General features: G+C 34.0%; 2 protein-coding genes across 2 annotated transcripts; one reads left to right on the top strand and one right to left on the bottom strand.

Annotated features, from left to right (window-relative positions):
* Window positions 1-2,084: 2,084 nt before the first annotated feature.
* LOC132602637 (S-protein homolog 6-like) lies at window positions 2,085-2,931 on the top strand. The gene has a single exon (XM_060315443.1). It carries the CDS (start codon window positions 2,242-2,244, stop codon window positions 2,680-2,682), a length of 441 nt encoding a protein of 146 aa, XP_060171426.1. The 5' UTR covers window positions 2,085-2,241; the 3' UTR covers window positions 2,683-2,931.
* A 4,912-nt stretch (window positions 2,932-7,843) lies between these two features.
* Window positions 7,844-13,077, bottom strand: LOC132604352 (probable leucine-rich repeat receptor-like protein kinase At2g33170). Its single transcript, XM_060317834.1, has 3 exons — window positions 12,545-13,077; window positions 8,930-11,916; window positions 7,844-8,487 (listed from the first exon to the last, which is right to left on the bottom strand). Exons 2-3 carry the CDS (start codon window positions 11,880-11,882, stop codon window positions 8,138-8,140), a joined length of 3,303 nt encoding a protein of 1,100 aa, XP_060173817.1. The 5' UTR covers window positions 11,883-11,916; window positions 12,545-13,077; the 3' UTR covers window positions 7,844-8,137.
* Between the last annotated feature and the right edge of the window lie 11,240 nt (window positions 13,078-24,317).

Here is a 24,317-nt window from a genome sequence, read left to right as displayed (position 1 = left end):
TACCTTCTTAACCCACTTATACTCAGATGGTATAAAATAATACCAACAGATGGTATAAATTAGTCCCGAGATTGTAATCCCGGGACTATTTTGACCTCAAACCAAACGACCACTAAGTGAATTACTTAAAAGGTTTGCCCCATACCAGAGGGAGTACCTTTTATATTATTTTTTCCTCATATATTTTGATAGAATTTAGAGATTTTGAATCCATTTTTTTTCCAACTGAGACATTTATTAGATCTTACCACATTTAACTATATCTCACGTCATATGTTACTCTCCATATTTTTTTCTTTTTATTTGTTTTAAACCTCCAAAATCTTATTTCTTTTGTGAGCCCATAAAAAAATGAGTGAAAATTAATAAACATCAAAATGAAACATTTTTTTATATGTAAATAAAAATCACATCACAAATTCATAAAAATACTAAAATATTTTTCAATCTACGATCTTCATCAAGTTGTTAATTATCATACTTTATCATCTTAATTTATAGGATATGGAATAACTTGTGTCTTTGGGATTTGTTAATTTTACTTATCCAATAACTTGTGTCTTTGGGATTTGTTAATTTACCTACTTTACTTTCTTTCTCATAAGTAATTTTTTTCTTTAATAATAATCCAAATTATATGACTCAGAACTTTAATAATTTTAAAAACTTATCAATAAGAGATGGTTAACATGCAATTACATTAAATTAATTATGCGGTAAAAAAAATATGACTCATATTATGCTTATTTATTAAAAAATATTATTTTTATATATTGAGTTGGGCACGGAATTAGCACGGGCCTCTTGTGACTAGTATATATAGAAGGTTCAAATCAAAATTATCGAGTTCGGGTGAACCCATAAATTAAAGTGTTGAACTCTATTTCCGGCCATGCCGCTGACATGGCTGATTCAGCCCATCAATGCAGTAATAAGTCCCGTTACCATTTCTTTGTGCGGATTGCCCTTCAAAGGTGCACCTCAAATTGCTGATCTTTAATTTTTACTCTTTACCTGATATTATGAGGTTTGGGGTTTGAATTCCAGCTCAGTAAAAAAATAAAAAATCACAAAACAGAGTTTCGTAGCAAAATTAGGCTTATTCAGACAAAAGTTAAGCCTTAAAGCAGAGTTTTGCAAAATTCTGACTAAGGTTAAAAAAAAATAATTGCCTTAATGGAAACCTCTACCTTAAGGTAGAGTTTTGCCTTGTGCCTGAAGGGGGCATAAGGCAAAACACTGCCTGATTAGGTAGAGTTTGTTCAGACAAAAGTTAAGCCTTAAAGCAGAGTTTTGCAAAATTCCGATTAAGGTTAAAAAAAAAAATTACCTTAATGCAAACCTCTACCTTAAGGTAGAGTTTTGCCTTGTGCCTGAAGGGGGCATAAGGCAAAACACTACCTGATTAGGTAGAGTTTGAGGCAAACTCTGCCTGATTAGGTAGAGTTTGAGGCAAACTCTGCCTTAAGGTAAAGTTTGAAACTTTGTCCGAAGGTCTGTCTTGCAAATCCAAACTCTACCTTGCCAATTTTTTTTTTTTTAAGTTTTGACTGAGTAGGAGTTCGAACCCGTAACTAAAAATTTTTTAGCGAAAGGCAAAAATTAAATATTACCCCGACTAAAGGCAATCGTGCAAATGACCCGTCCCACAAAGTGACAAAACCTTAAGTATATGGTCTAGTTCGACATGGTCCAAGAGTTGGTAATAGAAATTAGGAAATTAGAAACCGTCAAAAACCATAAGGTGGTAATCGCATGTTCTATTTTTTTTTTTTTAGTGGGGCTTCTTAATAAAAAAATCAAGACTGTCAATATAACTATTTCAAATACTTTTCTTTTTTAATAATCATGGTGTCTGGATCAGCTTGTACACATCTGACTAATTTCACGGGATATCATATATTGTCGCTCCTCAATGCTCCCACCAACATTGATGTGGGTAACTCTATCAACTCATATTTGAATAGATATGAAGAAGTCACCTAATATTTTTATTTTGATTAAAATTTGAATATGATACCTCATCATTCTTAAAATCTAGTTTATTGACCACTAAACCACGGTTAAATATTCCAGATACTTAAACAGTAGATTTTCATTTTCATAGTAAACCACTAGCTTAAATAAGGAACCATGCAGCCAGCCAGCCTATATATATAGCCACTTAACTTCAAATTTTCTAATAACCATTCATTTTAACATAACATGTAGTTGATAGCACCAAATAATAACACAAAAATCATGAAGGCACACAGCATTTTTCTCCTCATATTAGGCCTTGCTACTTATGTTACTTTCATTTCTCTAAAACAACCTCATCATAGCGACTATTTTGGCAACAACACCTACAACGTCCACATTATCAATGGCTTCACCAACAACTCATCCCTGCCATTGATTGTGTGGTGCTCCTCCGGTGATGACTCTGGTGACATTGGGGGTCGCGCCCTTCAAGAACGCGATGATTTTAGTTGGAGTGTGAAGACCAAATTTTGGAAGAACACGCAGTATTTGTGTACAATGAAATTGGACCAAAAAAGGAGGAGATTTCAAGCTTTTCATGGAATTAGAGATGTTCAAAGGTGCAATCCTACAAAGCAATGTTTTTGGTTGGTGAAAGAAGATGGTTTTTATTTTAGTAATGATGAAATTTATTGGCAAAAAGATTTTTCTTGGATTTGAGATGTATTTTTGTAAGTGCTTTTTTGCTCATCTTGTCAATAAGGTTAGAGATTATATTTTTCAGTTGAGTTTAACTTATATATATTGACAGTGAACGAAAAAATTCACTCTATTTAGTTAAGAGTTTTGCGATAAGAATGTTGTAAGCTAAATCTTTGAAGAGGAAACTTTGAGAAATATTCAGTGTTTCTTTGTTACTTTCCTCAGTCGTTGGTGTATAATCTTTTTCTAATATATCATCATTTATATATGTGAATGAATCCACTTTTTGTTCCTTATGCTCTTTATGTTTTAAACTTAATGCTGAGAAGCGCTATTGGTTACGTTAAGAACTTTTTATCGTGATAAAGAATGTATTAGTTTGACAGAAGTCATTTTCAATGAAAAACATTTATCTTATAGGGTGCGTTTGGTACGAAGGATTTTTTTTTCTTTTTCAGAAAGTGTTTTCTTCTGTCCAAACACACCCATAATTTCTTTTTGGTGTTTTGTTTGTGTGGGGGAAAAATACCTATATTGCAGACGTCATGACCAATCAGCCAATGGTCGAGTTGAAAATGTAGGCAGAGGCAGAGCCAGTATTTGACGTTAATGGATTCGGAATTTTAATGTTTTAAAGTTACTGGGTTCTAAATTAATTATTTATATATGTTCAATGAATTTGTTAATATAAATATAATGTTTGAACCAAAATTATCCCACACCCGATGAGCTAACTCCGGCGTAGGTCAAAGATATACAAATATATACACTCTTGAAGAAATTTCCGACTTCATCACTACTATAAGCTCCAGATGATTTGGCATATTCAGAAGTTCATCTTATTCTTGTAACAACCAGTCCAAGAATTTATCCCACGTAATAAAACTGCTTGTGGAACTCATCGTTTCCTTTCAATCATGATGTAATTAAACATCTTAATTACTTTTGGCAACCGCTTATAATTAAGAAATACGAGCTTCTATATTATCTATGATATGAATTTAACTAAACGTATATTTAACTAAACTTTTCGACCATCTTGAATGCTCTCCATTTCAAATAGTTTCTATGTATACTTTAACTTTTTAAGTTTAAGCTTAAGATGGGACATTATGATCACATCCAACTTTTCAAAATAAATTAAATTTATAATTTTCAAAATAGTTGATTAGTAGCAACTTTTTGTGGAATGCGGCTATATTAAATTTCAAAAGTTAGTCCAAAGAGAGGAAAAAAAAAAAAAAAGAAGGAAAGAGATTTTTTTGTTCCACTAGTATTAGAAATCATAGGATAGTGCGCTTGCCCATTTAAGAAATTAAACAACATGTTAAGGAACATTCTTAATGAACCATCTCTTTCCTTACGTTGTATGCAACTTGTGGGAGGCAAAAATATACCAAAATGGCACCATTTCAAGTGGTGGATGATCTAGTCATTTTAAAAAATTTAACAGTAACTAAATTGTGTACGCATTTGCAAAAGAAAAGAAAGGAAATACTTAACCGGGTGTTTATATTTAATCAATTCAATTTTTCGTAGCTGAGTGATTTAATAAAGTGAAAATTAATTTAATTAATCATGATTAAGTGATAAAAATCTATATACAAACATATGTCACACATCTATTGATTTGATATAAATATTTGATGCGGGTAAATTTATACTAAAAATGGAATATATCGATCTATTTGTAAATGAGTTCAAGTCCAGAAAAATTGTGTTTAAGGCCTCACTTCAAATCCTCTATTAATGTTTACTATGCATTAGGTTTCAATCAACATGAGCATAATTACTGTAAAATACGCAATATTTTTTAGAAAAATATCTCATATAAACTAATTTTTCATGTGCAGCGATGTCGGATGTCCAAAGCTCCCTTACAATAAGAATACCAATAAGTAATAAAAACAACAACAATATTCTCTCCGGTCCTTTTATCTGTGGTACAAGTTTTTTGGCATACTATTTAATAACATTAGTCGTCTGAGTTATTTGACTAATTATAATTATTTCTTTTTTTATGTAGGTAATTAGTTTTGACATGTCTTCAATAGTAAGAGAGGAATAAAAAAATAAACTAATACTTTCTTAGTTTTTTTAAAGTGACAAATATTTTAAAACAAACTTTTTAGCTCCCTATGGTAGCATTAGCATAAGATCTTTGTGGGACTCGATGGATCGAGTTTTTTGATTGAGCTAAAGCTGCTCTTCAATGCCAAAAAAAAAAAAAAAAGATTTTCTTACAAACATATTATATTTAAATCTTTAAAATATGATATCATATTTTGATTGAGTTGCAAGTTATAAAGTTGTCATGCATTCCACTTAAACTAAAAAGAAGACAAAAGACAACAATTTTTGTTTGTATCTGTATGGTGTAAACTCCCAAAGCTTTTATTTTGCAACTTGCCCATTTAGTCCATTGATTAGTTCTCCTAATGCTTTCTTTTTTAAGTGATAAGCTTGTTTAATTGAGGAAATCAATTGATTAATTGACGCTGTCCATTTATCCTTTCTCCATCATAGAGCCAATGACGGATGCATACTCTCGATACGGAATATAGATATAAAAGTGAAATTCCACTTAAATTTCGACAACTATTACCTCTGAATTCGTAATTTTAAAACTAGCATAAATTCAGGGTTAAATATTCTAAAGTTTGAATTCATCAAATTTAATTCGTAAATCGGTCATTGCATAAAGCTTTCAACTTGTGCAATTTACCATTAATTGAAAGTAGGGGTGTACAAAGCAAATCGACAAACCGCACCAAACCGATAATCCGAATCAAACTGAGAAAAAAACCCGACTAGTGGTTTGGTTTGACTTGGTTTAGTTTTAAAAAGAAAAACCTGAACACTATTGGTTTGATTTGGTTTTAACTAAAAAAAGTCAAACCGAATCAAACCAACCCGACATTACATTTATAAAATTTCAAACACATTTTATACATAGAAATATTTATTTATTTATAATGTAATTTATAAATGTTTCTTTAACTTTTTCATAGTTTTTTGTCTTTTAACATATTATTTCAAGCTTTGAATTAGACTTTTGAATGGTTTAATAGGTTTTATAGTCCAATGATATTAGTAACTCAAATTTTATTGGTTTGTTTTCGTTTATAGATTTACAAATCCGATGCAATTGGTTTGATTTGGTCTTTAAAAAATCCAAATCAACTCGGTCCATGTACACCCCTAATTGAAAGTATGCCACACACGAAAAGTTTATGAACGTATGCGTCACTTAAAGTAGGAATTTGAATTTTTTAAGTGATCGTGATAAGTAAAACATGCAAATGCTTTCTGTCAACAGCTACAATATTCCACAAAGATACAACTTTATTACATTTTGCCACTTGTCCTATATGAATTTAGAAGAAAAGGTCGAGTTACAGGCAACTAACTTGCAATTGGAAGAAAGAAAATGAAGAAGTTATAATTGGAGAAAGGATACTCTTAATTAACCAATGCCTTAAGAACTAAGTATAATTTAGGAGTAAAGAACTTCTGGTGATGTAAAATCTAAGTACCAACTTGCTTCCTTTAATTAATTGATTTTGAGAGACATCTTTCACTTTTCCACTTTTCCTCCTCAATTAACTGAATTTTTCATAAGCGGCGTCAATATTCGAAGAAGTGAATAAATGAATAAATTACTATAGTGACAAACGGTGTCATTATTATATATAGCCTATATGTTTATTTTGCTTTTTATTTATATATGCATTTCTTTGCAACATTTCTTCCATTCAAATTATAAAGGCTTATATATTATGTTCACCAAATTCCTCATCTTTAAAAGTGCTAGAATTTCTTTTTGCAAGCAAATTTAGCTACTGAACGTGACGTGACGTCCATGACAAAGGGCGTGGCGATAAGGAAAGGTCAAAGAGAAGAATTGACAAGTTTCTAAGTCGACAAGCTTTTGAAGGAGGACGCATGTTACACATTAGGCGAATCCCAATTGGGATGAGAGAGGAAAATGAATAACTTTATAAGGTATAATACAAGTTCATATGATACACACGTTTTTAAACATGATGATCGATGGCATCAATAGACAAATTTCTGAGATCTATTGGGTCAAAACCGACAATACGTGTCATTAACTCAAATCACAACAAATATGATACTTCCCTATATAATATGTTGTTCAATAGGTAAGGATTTGGTGACTTACAATATATTTGAGAACAATTTGTTAGGGCAATTTGTTATACCTAGATAATTAATCAATTTGGTATAAGTTTTCTTCTAAATTTTCTTACTTTTCATTACTTTTAAAATAAAATGTCAAAATTGTGGGGTCTATATATCTCGTCTTGAGACTTACACCTCGTCCACTAACACCCTGCACTACTTTTATGCCTTATAAAAACATACCGTTGTACTTGCACGGTTGAGTGAGTGGTGAACAAGTGGTGGGTGCCCATAGCCCCTGTATGGGAAAATAACACTATGTTTATTCGGAGAAAATATCTACCCGAAATGGCCCATATTTCTAATATTACCCAAAATGTCCCTTTTACACATTATTATAACCGTTTATACGAGGCTTATACATTATTTACAGTAAATGTATAATGTTGTATATCATGCGTATAAACATTGTTGCAAACAAAAAAGTTAGCTATGCGGATGTAAATTAAAAATGTAACTACGTGGATGTAATATTTATGCTGGATTGTATATTATTGAAATTATCCCATTAAAAAAAGGGAAAAGAGCCAAAAATACCTCTAAACTATTTTTATTATTTCAAATTTACCCTCCATAACGTTTTTGGCTAAAAATGCCTTTCAATTAATCAAATAGCTTAAAAATACCCTTCCTTCCTACTAACCGTTGCTCCAAAAAAATGGGATTAGTATTTGTGACTAAGTTTTAGCTCCCTTTCAGGTTTGGCTCCGTCAAAGAAACTAACAAACTAGAAAGATTCAGGTGTTACTGAGCTTTCAAAGATAAGACCTTTTATAAGTTCAAAATGACACTGGAGAGACAAAAAAGGGAAAAAAGGAAGGCCCTAATTACTTATGTTTTTCAAACTTTTCAAAAATACCGCCGAGTGTGTCTCAGATCCTCCAAAAGCTATGCATTTTTGGAGGATTCAACAAGGGCGCAACATAATTTTTGGAGGGTCCAAGCAACATAACTAATTACAACAGATTGAAGGAGCACAAAGGATAATTATATTGTAAAACTTCAGACTGAACTAATCAGAGTAGCATTAATCACCTCTAAAACTCATTCTACAAAGTGAGATACAATTTACATCTTGAGAAACATGTGGTAATCTTGATTATTTAGCTGTAAAATACAATACAAGGAGAATTAGCACTAGAAAGCTAATCGAAGAAAGCGTTTTCAATACATTTAGCCTATACTGCTTGGACTCTTCAAAAATGTCTTTTGAAGAGTCCGAGCAACATAGCATTTAACAGGTTATTATGTTTCTGTCATAGGGAGATCAAACTTGAGACAAGATGAAGTTACCTTCTTGCTCATCAGACTCTATCAACATTAATACGACTTCGCGCATAGAAGGACGGTCAGCCGGAGACATACAAGTGCAAACTAAAGCAATTTTCAAGACTGTAAGCATGTGACTAACAGTAGTTTTATCTGTCAAATCCAATCGGATATCAAGTACCCCCGGTGTCAATGAATTGTCCCGAATATAATGCCTAACCCAAGTGACAAGATCACCTCCTTCATCTAATGGCTGTACTGGTGTTCTTCCCGTTAGCAACTCCAAAAGGACTACTCCGTAACTATAGATATCGCTCTTTTCTGTAACCTTCATGGTGTATGCATATTCTGCAATGGAAAAGCAGAAAAACGGTCCTAGTCACAACGATGGAAAGAAAAAATGAATGTTATTGGCAAACAAAAAACTCGTAATATACAGTTCCATGTAATTCAAATAAAATATTTGTTCATATCATGACAAAGAACATAATCTTTTAGATTAAAACTGAACATCAAAACTGTACCTTATTAGTTAGACAGAGTTTGCAAGCGCACCTCGAATATATCAGTATCTATTTTATCAGACAGAGTATAATATCTCTTGACATGGAATAGAAACAAAAGAAGCAAAAACGTTTGCCAAGGAAACACTAGTACTATTTGCTAGTCGAAGTGCGGGGAAAACTAACAAATACTAGTAAGCCCATGGTAGGATAAAAAAAACATGAAACTTTACGTGTGCATTCACTGATTTTCTATGACGAGTCATAATCATTGTTCATGTATTTACCAGGGGCTATGTAGCCATATGATCCAGCAATTGCAGACATAGACTTAGTTTGAGGCAAGTCAACAACTTTAGCAAGACCAAAATCACCAACATGAGCTTCCAACTTGTCATCAAGCAAAATATTATTGGACTTTATATCACGGTGGATGATCTGTGGCTTGCAATCATGATGTAAGTAAGCAAGGCCTTCAGCTGCCCCAAGCGCTATCATAAAGCGTCTAGGCCAGTCCAAGCTACACGATGCACCATGAAGCAATTCACCTAAGCTACCTTTTTCCATGTACTCGTAAAGTAGCAGATTACAACCCTGATGATAGCAAAACCCGTACAGTTTCACAATGTTACGATGCCTAATCTTTCCCAGAGTTGAAACCTCTGCACGGAAGCTCTTTGCTATGTTATTATTACCCTCTCTGTTAGATGAAAGCTTCTTAACAGCGACCATTTGACCAGACTGCATGACTGCTTGGTAAACCTTCCCAACAGCTCCTTTTCCAACAATATAACTCTCGTGAAAATTGTTTGTCGCCTCAACTAAGTCTTGGAAAGTGAACTCCTCTTCGGGAGGGAAATATATGTCCGAAGCTGGAAATGACGCGTCCCTTTCTTTTATGGATGCAACTGGATCCCGCTTCACCAAATATAAAACTATCATAATCAAAACAAGAGAAACTCCACCAACAACAGCAACAACAACAGTAACGATCTTCCCTCTTGGAGCACCAGCACTTTTGACTAGAGGATCAGGGCTGAAAGTAGGAGATTCATTACATTCACTTAAAAGACCACCGCAAAGGCCTTTGTTTCCGATAAAGCTGTTGACGCCCATATTCTGAAACAGCGGTATATTTGGCAGTGGTCCGGCGAGGTTATTGTACGAAAAGTTACAGCCCATTAGACTTGTTAAGTTTCCGAATGTGATTGGTATTTCACCAGTCAGATGATTATTGTTGAGATAAAGATACTCTAGTAGGATAAGATCTCCAAGCTTATGTGGTATTGTACTAGAGAGATTGTTGTAACTGAGATTCATCGCAATCTGTAGACCGGTAAGATTACCCAATTCTGATGGTATTTCACCCGAAAATGAATTTCCACCCATCTGCAACTCGGTCAAACGAGAAAGCCTCCCCAATGCTTCTGGTATCTTTCCAGAAAACTTATTATCCGAAACCAAAAGACGTTCAAGCTGTGCCAATTTTCCGATTTCATCAGGCATATCACCAATAAATCTGTTCCTGCTGAGATCAAGTCGTTGTAGCGCCTTGCATTTCAGAATTTCAAGTGGTACTTGACCAGTTAGCAAATTAGATGAGACATTAAAAGTCACAAGTGATTCAAGATTCCCTATCTCCTTTGGCAACTCATACGCGAAATAATTGCCTGAAAGATCAAGTCGTTGCAACTTTTGACAGTTTCCAATCTCGCGAGGTATTACACCATTGAACGTGTTCTGTCCTAATTCAAGAGCAGATAGACTCCTCAATTTGCACAAGTCAGAAGGAAAATTCCCTTGTAGCCAGTTACCATTAAGACGAAGTTGTACCAATGAGACACAGTTAATAACACCAGGTGGAACGTCTCCGTACAAGTTATTTGAACCAAGATTTAGCCAAATCAAATTGGAATTCCTACAGATATATGGAGGAATTCTTCCTGTGAGATAGTTGTTAGATAGATCAGCCACCCAAAGTCGGCTATAAATCCCGAGACCTTGGGGAATACTTCCACTTAAAGAATTCTGAAACAGCTGAAACTGAACCAATTCAGTGAGATACTGAAAGGCAAATGGAATAGGGCCAAATAAGTAGTTAATCGACAGATCAAGGCGTTCCAATTTTCTTAAACTAGTAAGTTCCTGAGGTATGACACCTTTGAGCTGGTTCTGAAAAAGGTACAACAATTTCAGTCTCTTTATTTGACTTAACTCAGTTGGTATTTCTCCTATTAGATAGTTCTCTGAGAAATCAATTTCTATCGCTGAAGAAAGATTCCCAATGACCTTTGGAATTGTACCGTTTAATCCATTCCGGTATAAGTATAACCTCTTGAGAAATTTGAGCTTACCTATTTCAGCAGGAATTTCTCCAACCAGATTATTCTGGTACAAAGCAAGCAGTTCGAGTTTCGTACAATTTCCGAGTTCCTTTGGAATATAGCCCGAAAATCGATTTTCCCAAAGTACAAGTTGTTTCAATCTACTAAGCATACCGACCTCTTTGGGTATATTTCCTCCAATATTATTTTGTGCAAGACCAAGAACTTGTAAACTCCGGCAATCACCAATCTCCGCGGGTAAGTTTCCAGAAAGCGGATTCTGCCCCACTCGAAATGTTTTCAATTTTTTTAGCTTCCCGAGTGATCGAGGGAGCGGACCAGTGAGATTATTGGTATATGCAACAAAAGAAACTAGAGAAGAGAGCTTACCAAACTCCTCTGAAATAGGACCAGATATCATGTTGTTGAACAAGTTTAAGTCCTTTAAACAAGAAAGGTTGTACAATTCATCAGGAATCTGCCCGTAAAATTCGTTATCGTGGAGCTGGAGACTCTGCAGTTTCGAGCAATTCCCTAATTTTTTCGGAATATTGCCAGTGAATCGGTTATGAGACAGGTCGAGAACTGTTAAATATACGAGACCACCAATGCTAGAACTCAAAGTACCTGAAAGATTCATAGACCTTAAATCAAGTGATTGAACAACTGGATTATAGTAATCAGAAGTGCAATTTACGCCTTTCCATTGACACGGTGTTTCATCACTAGGATTCCAATTTCCAAGATTGTTAAACTCATCCTTTAAGTTCCTCTTCAACTCAATTAGGAACATTCCTTCAGCATTCAATCCTTCTGTAGGACAAACCATCATCACAAAAGCCAACAAGAGAACTATCCAAATCAGTATTAGACCAGTTCTTGAGTCAGATACCCCAGACATCTCAATAACTCTCATTAACTCAAAGTTGCAGCTTGACCTGTTATCCAACCTATAATGATGAAGATTGAATTTTTTCAGAGAAGAGCCCACAGGTTCAATCATCAAGATAGAGCAACACAAGACGAGTGGCTGATGTAGCATATAGTCAACGGGTTCAACTGAATCTAGTATTTTCGACCTGAAGTATGGTTATATATGTGAAAAATCACTAGTACAATTTTAGAAAATATCAAATTTTGAGCTCGAAATTTAAAATACGGAGAAGGGCCAAATATGCCCTTAAAGTCGAAATTGAGCCCATACACCCAAATGCCCTTACCGTTCAGTATCAGTAAGTATACGAAGGGCATTCTGGAGCTAAACAATTGCTAAACAATTAATGAATGGCATATCTGCTCAATTTTGAACACTTTAAGGGCATATATTTGGCATATGTAAAAGTTGATCCCATCAAATTTAAATTCTCGATCCGCCTCTAGACAAACCAACCTATGACAAACTAAAGCAAGGTCCAGTCCAAATAATAACTAGTAATAACTAATAAGTATGTAAAAATTGATAAATTAACAATTTCAAAGAACTCTTAACAATTCAGAATTATACACACCAAATGAATAACCAATATGCTAAATTAACAAGTCAGCTATATAAAGAAAAAGATCAAAGCTTTAGCATACCTCTTGGATTTTGTGCATCACTTCCTCAAAATGCTGGAGACCCCACAACCAAGAACTTTCAAGTGATTCTTTTTGATGATGACACACAAAAAACCATGGAATCTTGAATGAGAAAGAGAAAGAAAAAAATTCTATATATAAAACTAAAACCTCCAACCTTTTTCCAAGAATTGTGGGGATCTTCCCATCTATATGCACAATTTATGAAAAAGGTAAAAAGATTCAAACTTTATGTATGGGACAAGCAAAAGGAAACATGGGAAATAAAATGTAATGTTTCTAAGTGAATATTTTGATACCCTTTTCTTTTATTGATGAGAAATATTCAAAAGTTTTCAAGAATCTTCTTTGTTCTTTAGCATTAAACAGTTTTCTTCTCTCTCTCTATATATAACCTTTGGGTTGACTGTCACTCTCTCTCTCTAAAAAGTTGCTTTTGAGTACTTCAAATAGTAGTTGTTAACTGCCAACTTTCTAGGCATTTTACACACACTTTTCCAAAAAAATATTCATATGGACTTTTGAGATTGGGACAGGTTCTTTGTTTTTCTTGTTTTTTTTTTTTTTTTGTCCTTTTTTGGACTCCTTCCGTCTCAAATTATCTGTTACGGTTATAAAAAATAATTGTCTCATATTACTCCCTCCGTTCCATATTAATTATCCACATTACTAAAAATATTCGTCTCAAAATACTTATCCATAGGGGTAGGGAGAGAAAAGGTCATAAATAGTCTCTTATCTATGGGAGTAGGTCTATAATGGTCCCTTAACTATACACTTACCGGTTTTAATCCTTTAATTATCCAAAAACTTATCAAATTTGGTCTCCGTCTTTTTTTTTATACAAACAGCGTACAAACTCATAAACCTTCGTGAGATTAATCATTAAACCATTCCTCAGACCTATATTTCTCTCTCCCTGCTTCTTTTTCCTCAAGTTCCTCTTGTTAAAAAAAAAAAGAGTATTCTGGCACTGGCGTCGCTCTCGAATCTCTAAAATTCGAAAAGACAAACTCAGGCACAAAATTGCTATAACCAATCTTCTCAAACACTACTAAAAAACTGGTAAAAACCACTGGAAAACCCGATGGAAAAAGCCGACGGAATCTGTCGGTTTTTTCAATAATTTTTTTAAATCTTTTTTTTTTTAAGAAAACTGACGGACTGAGTCGATTATTTTTTGCACAAAAATACGCGAAAAAATATAATTATTTGTTATATTATTTTCTAAAATAAACCGATGGAGTCTGTCGTTTTTTAGAGCGAAAAAACAGTATAAATTAAATCAATGTAAGTATATGAACAAAAAATATCAGTGGTCTAGTGGTAAAGCCCTTTAATGCCAAGGAACATACCTGGGTTTGACTCCAAGTTCCTACATTTCATTCTTTAATTTTTTTTTTAAAAAAAAAACTTACGTGAGACCGTCAGTTTTTTTAATTTTTTTTTAACAAAACCGACGGACTGGGTCGGTTTTAACCGACGCAGTCCGTCGGTTACGAAACGCGAGAGAGAACTAGAGGAAAAAAGTTGAGGTTAAAGAATGAACTTGAGGAAAAAAAAAACAGGGAGAGAGAAATATAAGTCTGAGGAATGGTTTAACGATTAATCTCACGAAAGTTTATGAGTTTATAACCGACCCAGTCCGTCGGTTACGAAACGCGAGAGAGAACTTGAGGAAAAAAGTTGAGGTTAAAGAATGAAGTTGAGGAAAAAAAAAAAGCAGGGAGAGAGAAATATAGGTCTGAGGAATGGTTTAACGATTAATCTCACAAAGGCTTATGAGTTTGTACGCTGTTTGTATAAAAAAATAGATGGAGACCAAATTTGATAAGTTTTTGGATAGTTAAAGGACTAAAACCGGTAAGTATATAGTTAAGGGACCATTTTAGACCTACTCTCATAGATAAGGGACTATTTATGGCCTTTTCTCGGGGTAGGGATTCAGAATTTGGTTCGGTATTTCTAAAATTCAAGTTCGGTAATTTGGTAATCAGTAAATCAAACATCAGTTCGGTATGGTATTCGGTACTACCAAGTTTAAATCGATTGAATTATAAATTTAATGTTGTTCCTTCAATTCTATTTTTCTATGCGGAGACACGTTATAATAAAAGATCAACAACTGAGAAGACATCAATAAAAGCTAATTAACAAAACTAAAAGATATCTAGGAAATTAAATTAGAAAAGGCTAGAAGATAATCTAAGTGCTGCTACTAAATGGATATCTAAGAAGTGCACATAGCAATAGCACAAGTTACATGCCCCTATATTTGCTACTTTGTTTTGAGTTACTCAGATACTCAAAGTCATTACGATTGGTCATAGCTCATAGGGAATAAGGATTCTTTGGTTGACTATTGATGGTCCTGTTAGATATATGGGTTATAATAAGGGGTGAACCTTTATTCAATAGATAATTTGGTATTAGGTAAATATCAAATACCGAACGGTATTAATATTTCATACCAAATTCAAACCCAAATACCATAATTCTAAAATTTTACTCCCGAATAACGTGCCAAATACCGAATTACTGAATACCAAATGACCAAAATTTTTGGTTCAGTTTGGTAATTCGGGTTTCGGTATTTTATGTCCAGCCCTACTTGTCCATTTACAAAATCAAGATAGAATTAATTAGTTTTTTCCTATTTTGACCTTGATATTAATTGTTTTTAAAAGTATATTGATTAGAGTGTAATTAATTGGAGAGAGATAAGGTAATATAGTAAAAATACATTTTTTTTATGATTTCTTAAAAAGCGTGAAAAGAAAAAAGTAGACAAGTAATATGAGACGAAGGGAGTATTTGTTGTTTTACGTGTTCAAGGTATAATTTTTTTTTCCACTCTCCCCATATTAGAATTTTGTCATTAATAAATATGACATATAAATAAAGTAAATATTTAAGGGAGAGAGATTATAACTTAGATATAATAAGAGTAAAATTAGTCAAATATTCCTCCTAAGTTTTTTTTTTAAGGGCATGTAAAAAAAAGATAAATAATGTTTGACGGAGGAGTAGTTTAGGTAATGGGTCGTAAACAAGAAAATTGTACATCGGGGCCTAGAGGAAGTGAAATCAGATGTGATGCTAGCAAAGGTGTCATCTTTTGTTCTTGTTTTAGAGTTTATAAATGGGAAAAGGGTAAAAAATATTCCTCTATTTTGTTTTAATGACTAAAAATACCTTTTGTTATAATTTTGGGTCATCTATGCCTCTACCGTTATGAAAATTAACAAATATATCCTTCATTTAACGAAAATTCCCAAATTAATTTATATAATCCGATTTCACAAAAATAATCCATTTTTATATTTTACTCGTCCCGACCCACCCGCCTCCTAAAATAACCTAAGTCTTCCTTCTCTCTCATGTTTTCTCGTCGTCCGGCGACTTGACTCTCAAGCCACCCGCTCCGGCGGACTCCATCTCCGACCAACCACCTCTCCCATTCCCTTTCCTACCACCGACGGCTGCTGCAACTGTCAAATGCCTTCGAAGTGATATTCGAATAACCACTTGAATATCAAAGAGCTAGCTAGGCACTCACTCTTTTGAGCAAAGACCAACAGAGATGACGCTTTACGTCTCTCCTCAAGTCCTTGGGAAGGTTAGAAATTAGATAATCATCATGTCTTTCTTGCATTCTTGAAACTGTTGTTCTTATTTAAACTTCTAAATGCAGGTTCCTATGTTTGAGAAGATGGATGAACAGTTACTGGATGCAATGCGTGATCGGCTGAAACCAGCTCTTTTCATAAAGAATATCTTCATAATTTGAGAAGGAGATCCAGTGAGTGAAATGCTTTTTCTCATGAGAGGTACTTTATTGACTATGACCACAAATGGTGGAAGAGCTGGTTTCTTCAACTCTGCATCTCTCAAGTAAAGAGAATGGCGTGGTGGTGATATTTAAAGGCATTTGACCGTGGCGGCAGCCGTCGGTGGTGGGAAAGAGAATGGGAGAAGTGGTTGGCCGGAGATGGAGTTTGCCGGAGCAGTGGGCTTGAGAGCCAAGTTGCCGAAGGAGAAAATATGAAAGAGAAGGAACACTTGGGTTATTTTAGAGGCTGGCGGGTCGGGTAAAATATGAGAATGGGTTATTTTTTGTGAAATTTGGTTATTTAAATCAATTTGGGGATTTCCGTTAATTGAAGAGTATATTTGTTAACTTTCATAACGGCAGGGGTATAAATGACCCAAAGTTGTAACGAATGATATCTTTAGCCATTAAAATAAAATAAAGGGATATTTTTGACCCTTTTCCCTTTATAAATTATTTTTTGTTTGTATTATTTTTTGCTTTGGATGCATCGTGCTAGTTATCCGATTTTAGGTATTCGGTATTGGTATAACATTTTAAGAAATTGAATATGGAAAATACCAAATTGAAATATTTAAAACACGCCATATTGATCTGACAAACGTCCTTAGGAGTCGTTTGGTTGCTGGTTAGAAAGAGAGTTATTCATGTATAAAAACTAGCATAATCAACAATTCAACACCATATTTGTTAGCTTTTTAGTTGTTTTATATAAAATTTAGCATATCAAGTGCCATATTGTTATCATTTTACAATCACACATAAATAAATTAGATATATTATGTCAACTAGTGAATTTATCCGCGCTTCGCGCGATTATTAAAAAATAGTATACAAACATAACTAAATAGTTATTTTCAGTTTTTCTAACTAATAAGATTAATCTTCACTCATTGATTAATTTTATTTTTTTCTCTACTCTTCAATTGTTATTTGTTATTCTAGTTATATTTTCAAGGTTGAATCAAATGAAAAAAAAAACTAGATCAAGAAATTTAATATCAAATAAACGAACGTCGTTAGTTTTTGACTTTCCCATCTCTCATCTCTCACAAGAATCGTATGTGGCTTGTCAAAGGCATACAATTTTAATCCACCAACTTAATAATTTTCTTAAGATTTCTAATAAATATTTTTAAGTTATAAAATTTGTTTCACGATTTTAGAAATTTAATTAAGAAAATAAATTTATTTGATCATGTTCTCATTATCTTCAATCCATTTTTTGAAGTATCTTTTTTGTTTGTTTGTTATTTTTCTTGATTAACTGTCCTTTTTTTTTTCTTATCGTTTTTTCTATTATTTTCCATCTTATTGTGTTTATCTCTTGTAATCCTACTCCTCTTCGTATTCATTCCAACATTATTTTTTGGCCTTTTCCTTTCCTCACTTTCTTTTCATTTCTTTACCTTTGCTTATTCAATTCCTCCTGTAAATCAATACCTATTATGTTATATTTTCTTAATAGGTAATTCATTTCTTGTATTTTTTTTCAAGTAGTAAGCTCAAAAGATTTAGACCCAACAAACGATACTAATATTCTATGAAAATCTGAAAACTTTGAAGACTTTTATGAACAATAAGAAACAAAATACTTGAGTACTGTAATTTTTCATATCTGGAATTAATTAGCTTTCTTATGAATTAAATTGCATTCTATGAACTACAAACAAATTGTACATTCTTGTGTTCTATTATGCTTACTAAAAGTTGATCCACATGCGGAAGAATATATACGTACTTCCTTAAGAAACATACATGTATGTGATGACTTTTTTCGGGTGCTTCCACTTTCGAAACACCCTAGTTAGAGACATAAAAAGTTATTTAACCTCGCCGATAAAGAAAAAATCAGAAGAAATTAAGAATTAACTAAGCAAATGAAAACTTTAGATATATGAATTGAAGAGGGAAAACTATATGTTGTCATAGGTAATCAAATTCCATTAAAAGTAAAAAAAAAAAACGTTTTTCTTCATGTCTAAGAATTGAGAAGGGAAAAACTATATTATTGTTAATATAAGGTAATCAAATTCTTTAAAAAAATACAAAAGGAAAGAAAGAGGAAAATCGAAATCATTTTTTTAAACATGCAAATTTGATTTGCTACAATCTGTCAAAATAAAGAAAGAATTTTACAACAAAAATACACGAAGCACCAAGCAAACATAAAGGAAAACATAAAATGTTAACAACATAAACATGAAGGAAAACATAGACATATCAAAAACCGGAAAACCGAAAGAAAACTTACTTCAAAGGTAGAGAATAATTTACAGGGGTCAAAACATGCATATTTATTTGGATGGAAATACTATATTGGTGTGATTTTTTGGTGCCATAAATTTACACATTATGTTAGGATCGGTAACCCGGATAATGAGAAATTTAGCCAAACAATATTATAATGATAATAACAAAGACAATAGTTAGTTGATAACAACAAGAAGTAAATAAAATAAATGAGGCACAAATTTAACGTGGTTCGGTCAGTGTGACCTACGTCCACAAGCGGAGAGGAGCAATTTCACTATATCAACAAGAGTACAATAGAGAGTACAAAATTGAGTAAATACTTTAATTATCCCAAAAGTATCCCAAGAGAATAACCTCACAAGATCACTCCAAAGAAGGGTTCACACAAGTGTTTCCCGACATATAACTCTTTTACAATAATACTCTAAATAAAAAAAAGGAGGAAGAAGAAGACAAAGCTAAGAGATGAGAAGCTCTTGAATTGTTTTTGGTGTGTATTCAAATGGAGACAAATGCCTTCCTTTTATAGGGGCCAAACTTGGCCTCCAAGTTGTGGAAAAAGAAAATGAAAAATAATCAAAAAAATTTCATCCATACAAGCAAACTTTGGCTCCAAGCATAATATTTTATTTCAAAATAAGGCCACATTACAAATCTCCACCTTGGCCTAATTTTGAGTGATATAGTAATTTTGCTCCACCCTCTCCGCAAAAGCCCATATGGGCTAAACCATTCTTCATGAATGCCAATCAATTTCAAGCAGAGCTTGAACTTGCTAACTGGAAGACCTTTTGTGAACATGTCGGCAGGATTGTCTCTGGTGTTGATTTTCTTAACAGAGACCTTTCCTTCAGCAATGGTTTCTCGAATGAAGTGACACTTGATATCTATATGCTTCGTCCTTTCATGATACATTTGATCTTTAGTCAGCACTTTGACTATCACAGAAAACGGTAATACCACCTTGGTGTAAGCTAAGTTCAGTAAATAGACCCTTCAACCATAAGGCTTCTTTGATCGCTTCAGTTACGGCCATATATTCTGCTTCGGTAGTAGATAAAGTTACTACATATTGTAATGTAGCTTTCCAACTGATAGCACAACTACCAATACAAAACACGTAGCCTATCAGTGACCTTCTTTTGTCAAGATCACCTACATAATCAGAGTCTACAAAACCAACCAAAGAGGCAGTAGTTCTCCCAAACTCCAAACATGCGTTTGAAGTACCTTTTAAGTATCTGAGAGTCCATTTCACAACCTGCCAATGTGCTTTACCTGGGCAAGCCATATACCGGCTTACCACACTTACTGCTTGTGAAATATCTGGACGTATACACACCATCGCATACATAATACTGCCAACTGCACTAGAATATGGTACATGTGCCATATACCTCTCTTCTTCCTCTAACTGCGATGATTGAGCAGCTGATAACTTAAAATGAGCAGCAAGAGGAGTACTCACTGGTTTAGCATCTTTCATGCTAAACCTCTCCAAGACTTTCTCCAAGTACTTCTTCTGGGTTAGGAATAGCCTATTGGCTCCTCGATCTCTTTTGATCTCCATGCCAAGGATTTTCTTAGCTGCTCCCAAATCTTTCATTTCAAATTCACTTTTCAGCTAACTTTTCAAGTAGTGAATTTCTGTCAAATCCTTTGCAGCAACGAGCATGTCGTCAACATATAACAATAAGTAAACAAATGAGCCATCATTTAACTTCCGGAAGTAAACACAACTATCATACATGCTCCTCAAATAACCATGACCCAACATAAAGGAATCAAACCTTTTGACCCATTGTCTCGGAGACTGCTTTAATCCGTACAAGGATTTCTTCAACAAGCAAACATGATCTTCTTTTCCTTCAATCTCAAAACCTTCAGGTTGATGCATATATATTTGTTCCTCAAGTTCGCCATGTAAGAAAACTGTCTTAACATCAAGCTGTTCTAACTCCAAATCATACATTGCAACTAAGGCAAGCAAAACACGAATGGAGCTATGTTTAACAACAGGTGAGAAAATACCATTAAAATCAACTCCTTGTACCTGACTATAGCCCTTTGCAACTAATCGTGCCTTATACCATGCATTTTCAACCCCTGAAATGCTTTTTTTTTTCTTTCTTGAAGACCCATTTGCAACCAACATTTCTCTTTCCTGATGACGGCTTTACAAGAGACCAAGTACCATTCTTGTGGAGAGATTCAACTTCTTCATTCATTGCAATCAACCACTTGGCTGAATCACCACCAGAAACTGCTTCTGAATATTTTGATGGTTCTCCAATTTCTTCAATTTTCTGTGCAACTGAAAAAGCAAATGCAACATAATCTCCATACCTTCCTGGTTTTTGAATTTGTCTCCTTAGTCTGTGTGTGGCTATGGAATACTCATTTAGTTCAACTTCAGGCTCAACTTCTGGAGCTTCAGCTTCTGGTTCAACTTCAGGAGTTTCAACTGTATTTTGTTCCACAGTTGATGAGCTTGGCTCAGAAGGAATGCCAAGCTCAACCTCCACCTGCTCATGTATACCTTGCTGTTTATTCTTATTACAAGAACTAGAAGACTTTTTTCTGGGATGTAACATAGAGGATTCATCAAAGGTTACATCTCTGCTAATTACAAATTTTGGTGACTTGGGATCAGGATACCATAGTCTATATCCTTTCACCCCAGATGCATATCCAAGGAAAATACACTTTTTGGCCCTTGGCTCTAATTTTCCTTCATTCACATGCATGTACGCGGGACAACCAAAATTTTTTAAATTTGAATAATTAGCAGGAGTACCTGACCATATTTCCTCCGGAGTCTTAAAGTTCAAAGGTGCAGAAGGAGCACGGTTGACAATATAACAAGTTGTAGAGATAGCTTCTGCCCAAAAGGCGTTTGTTAACCTAGCATTTGACATCAAGCAACGAGCTCTTTCCAAAAGTGTTCTGTTCATCCTTTCTGCAACACCATTTTGCTGAGGGGTCATCCTCACAGTGCGATGTCGAGCAATTCCTTCATTTTTGCAAAATTCGTTGAACTTATCATTACAAAATTCCAAGCCATTATCTGTTCTAAGCCCCTTGACCTGTTTTCATGTTTGCTTCTCAATCAAAACTTTCCATTGTTCGAAAATTAAGAAAACATCACTTTTACTTTTCAGGAAATAAACCCAAACTTTCCTTGAATAATCATCAATGAAAGTTAGCATATACCTGGCACCACCTTTTGACGGGGTACCAGAAGGACCCCAAAGATCTGAATGAATGTAATCCAAAGTACTTTTTGTTCGATAAATTGCTGGAGATTTGAAGCTGACTCTTTTCTACTTCCCGAACACACAGTGTTCGCAGAACTCCATATTTCTAGTACTTTGTCCACATAGGAGACATCTTTTGCTGAGAATGGAAAGACCTTTCTCACTCATATGCCCCAATCGCATATGCCACAATTTGGTGATGTCGGAATCAGGTTGATTTGATATGGAAACTGCAGCAGCACGTGTAACAGTGGATCCCAATAAAGTGTACAATGTACCAGATCTACGTGCTTTCATGATCACAAGAGCACCTAGCGAGATATTCAAAACTCCACTTTCACCTGTGTATTTGCACCCAAGAGATTCTAGAGTGCCCAATGAGATGAGATTTTTCTTTAAGTCAGGAACATATCTAACATTAGTGAGAGTTCTCACCACACCGACATACATTCTGATTCGGATTTTACCTTTACCAATAACTTTGCGTGGAGCGTTGTTGCCCATTAAGACAACATCACCTCTAACAGATTCATATATGGTAAACAAATCCCTATTAGGAAACATATGATAAGAACAACTTGAAACTAAAATCCACTCATCATTAGATTTAAAGCTATTGTTAGTAGCTAAAAATATTGTTCCCTCGGTCTCATCTGCAGCTACACTTGCTTCAGCGGTGTTAGTATTTTGGTGCTCATTTTTCTTTTCCTTATGCTTTTCTTTGTTTTTCAACTTATAGCATTCAGAAATAATATGACCTTTCTTATGACAATATTTGCACACAACATTTCTGTATCTAGACTTTGACCTTGATTTAGACCTCTCACTACTTGATTCTTTCTTATCGGATCTACCTCTTACAACAAGCCTTCCCCAAGGGGTGTACTAGTTTCCCCAGTAATATCTCTATCTATCTGTTCTTTTGATTTTAAAATAGATTTGATATTATCCTTTCCATAAAGCATAGCATCTCTTATATGTTTAAATGAATGGGGAAGGGAAATAAGCAATAACACGACTTGATCCTCATCTTTAACTTCAGCATCAATATTGCTCAAATGCATCAAGATGTGAGAATATCGAAGTACCTTCAACCATACGAAATGTGTAAAGTTTTTGCTTCAGGTAAAGTCTATTTTCCACTGTCCTTTTCATATACAAGGTTTTAATTTTTCCCACATGCCTTTGGTTGTGGTTTCTGCAGATACTTCACGTAAAACCTCATTTGAGAGATTTAAAATGATACCTGATTTTGCCTTTTTATCTATGACAACAAACTGGGGGTCCGTCATACTTTCTGGCTTTTTTTCTTTTCCTTCTAGTGCCATATCTAAGCCGTCCTGAATTAGGATAGCTTCCATCTTCAATTGCCACATCCCGAAGTTTGCACTTCGGTCAAATTTCTCAACATAAGTTTTTGTTACAGTCACTTTTTGGCTACTGAAATTTACTTGGTTAGATCCGGCTCTGATACCAATTTGTTAGGATCGGTAACCCGGGTAATGAGAAATTTAGCCAAACAATATTATAATGATAATAACAAAGACAATAGTCAGTTGATAACAACAGGAAGTAAAGAAAATAAATGAGGCACAAATTTAATGTGGTTCGGTCAGTGTGACCTACGTCCACAAGCGGAGAGGAGCAATTTCACTATATCAACAAGAGTACAATAGAGAGTACAAAATTAGAGTAAATACTCTAATTACCCTAAAAGTATCCCAAGAGAATAACCTCACAAGATCACTCCAAAGAAGGGTTCATACAAGTGTTTCCCAACACATAACTCTCTTACAATAATACTCTAAATAAAAAAAGGGAGGAAGAAGAAGACAAAGCTAAGAGATGAGAAGCTCTTGAATTGTTTTTGGTGTGTATTCAAATGGAGACAAATGCTTTCCTTTTATAGTGCCAAACTTGGCCTCCAAGTTGGGGAAAAAGAAAATGAAAATAATCAAAAATTTCTCATCCATACAAGCAAACTTTGGCTCCAAGCATAATATTTTATTTCAAAATAAGGCCACATTACACATTAAATAATTGGAGGTTATGAATATAAAAGGCTTGGGAGTTATGAATATTATTGGTACTAATTAAAAGTAGAATTTATGAAGATAAAGTGGTGTGAGTTATGGAGATGACTTTTTAAATTAAATAATTAAATAATTGAAAAATAAGAGAAAAATTTCAAAAAAAAGGAGAAAAAAATTAATAAGAATGGTGGTCATAGAGAGGTGCCACATCACCTTGCTTATGCCTAACTTTATATTATATATATATATATATATATTTAGTATTATTTTATGCGGTAACTAATTTCTGTATTAGTAATACTTGCATACCTGTAACCATTAAAGCATAATATATAATTAATATATAAGAATTTGTATTTGGTCAGGTGTACCATTGAAAAACATAATAGGATATC

The sequence above is a fragment of the Lycium barbarum genome, chromosome 7, assembly GCF_019175385.1.
Source record: "Lycium barbarum isolate Lr01 chromosome 7, ASM1917538v2, whole genome shotgun sequence".
Taxonomy (NCBI): domain Eukaryota; kingdom Viridiplantae; phylum Streptophyta; class Magnoliopsida; order Solanales; family Solanaceae; genus Lycium; species Lycium barbarum.
The sequence above is the reverse complement of the archived record's forward strand: the minus strand, read 5'-3'. Positions and strand labels throughout refer to the sequence as shown.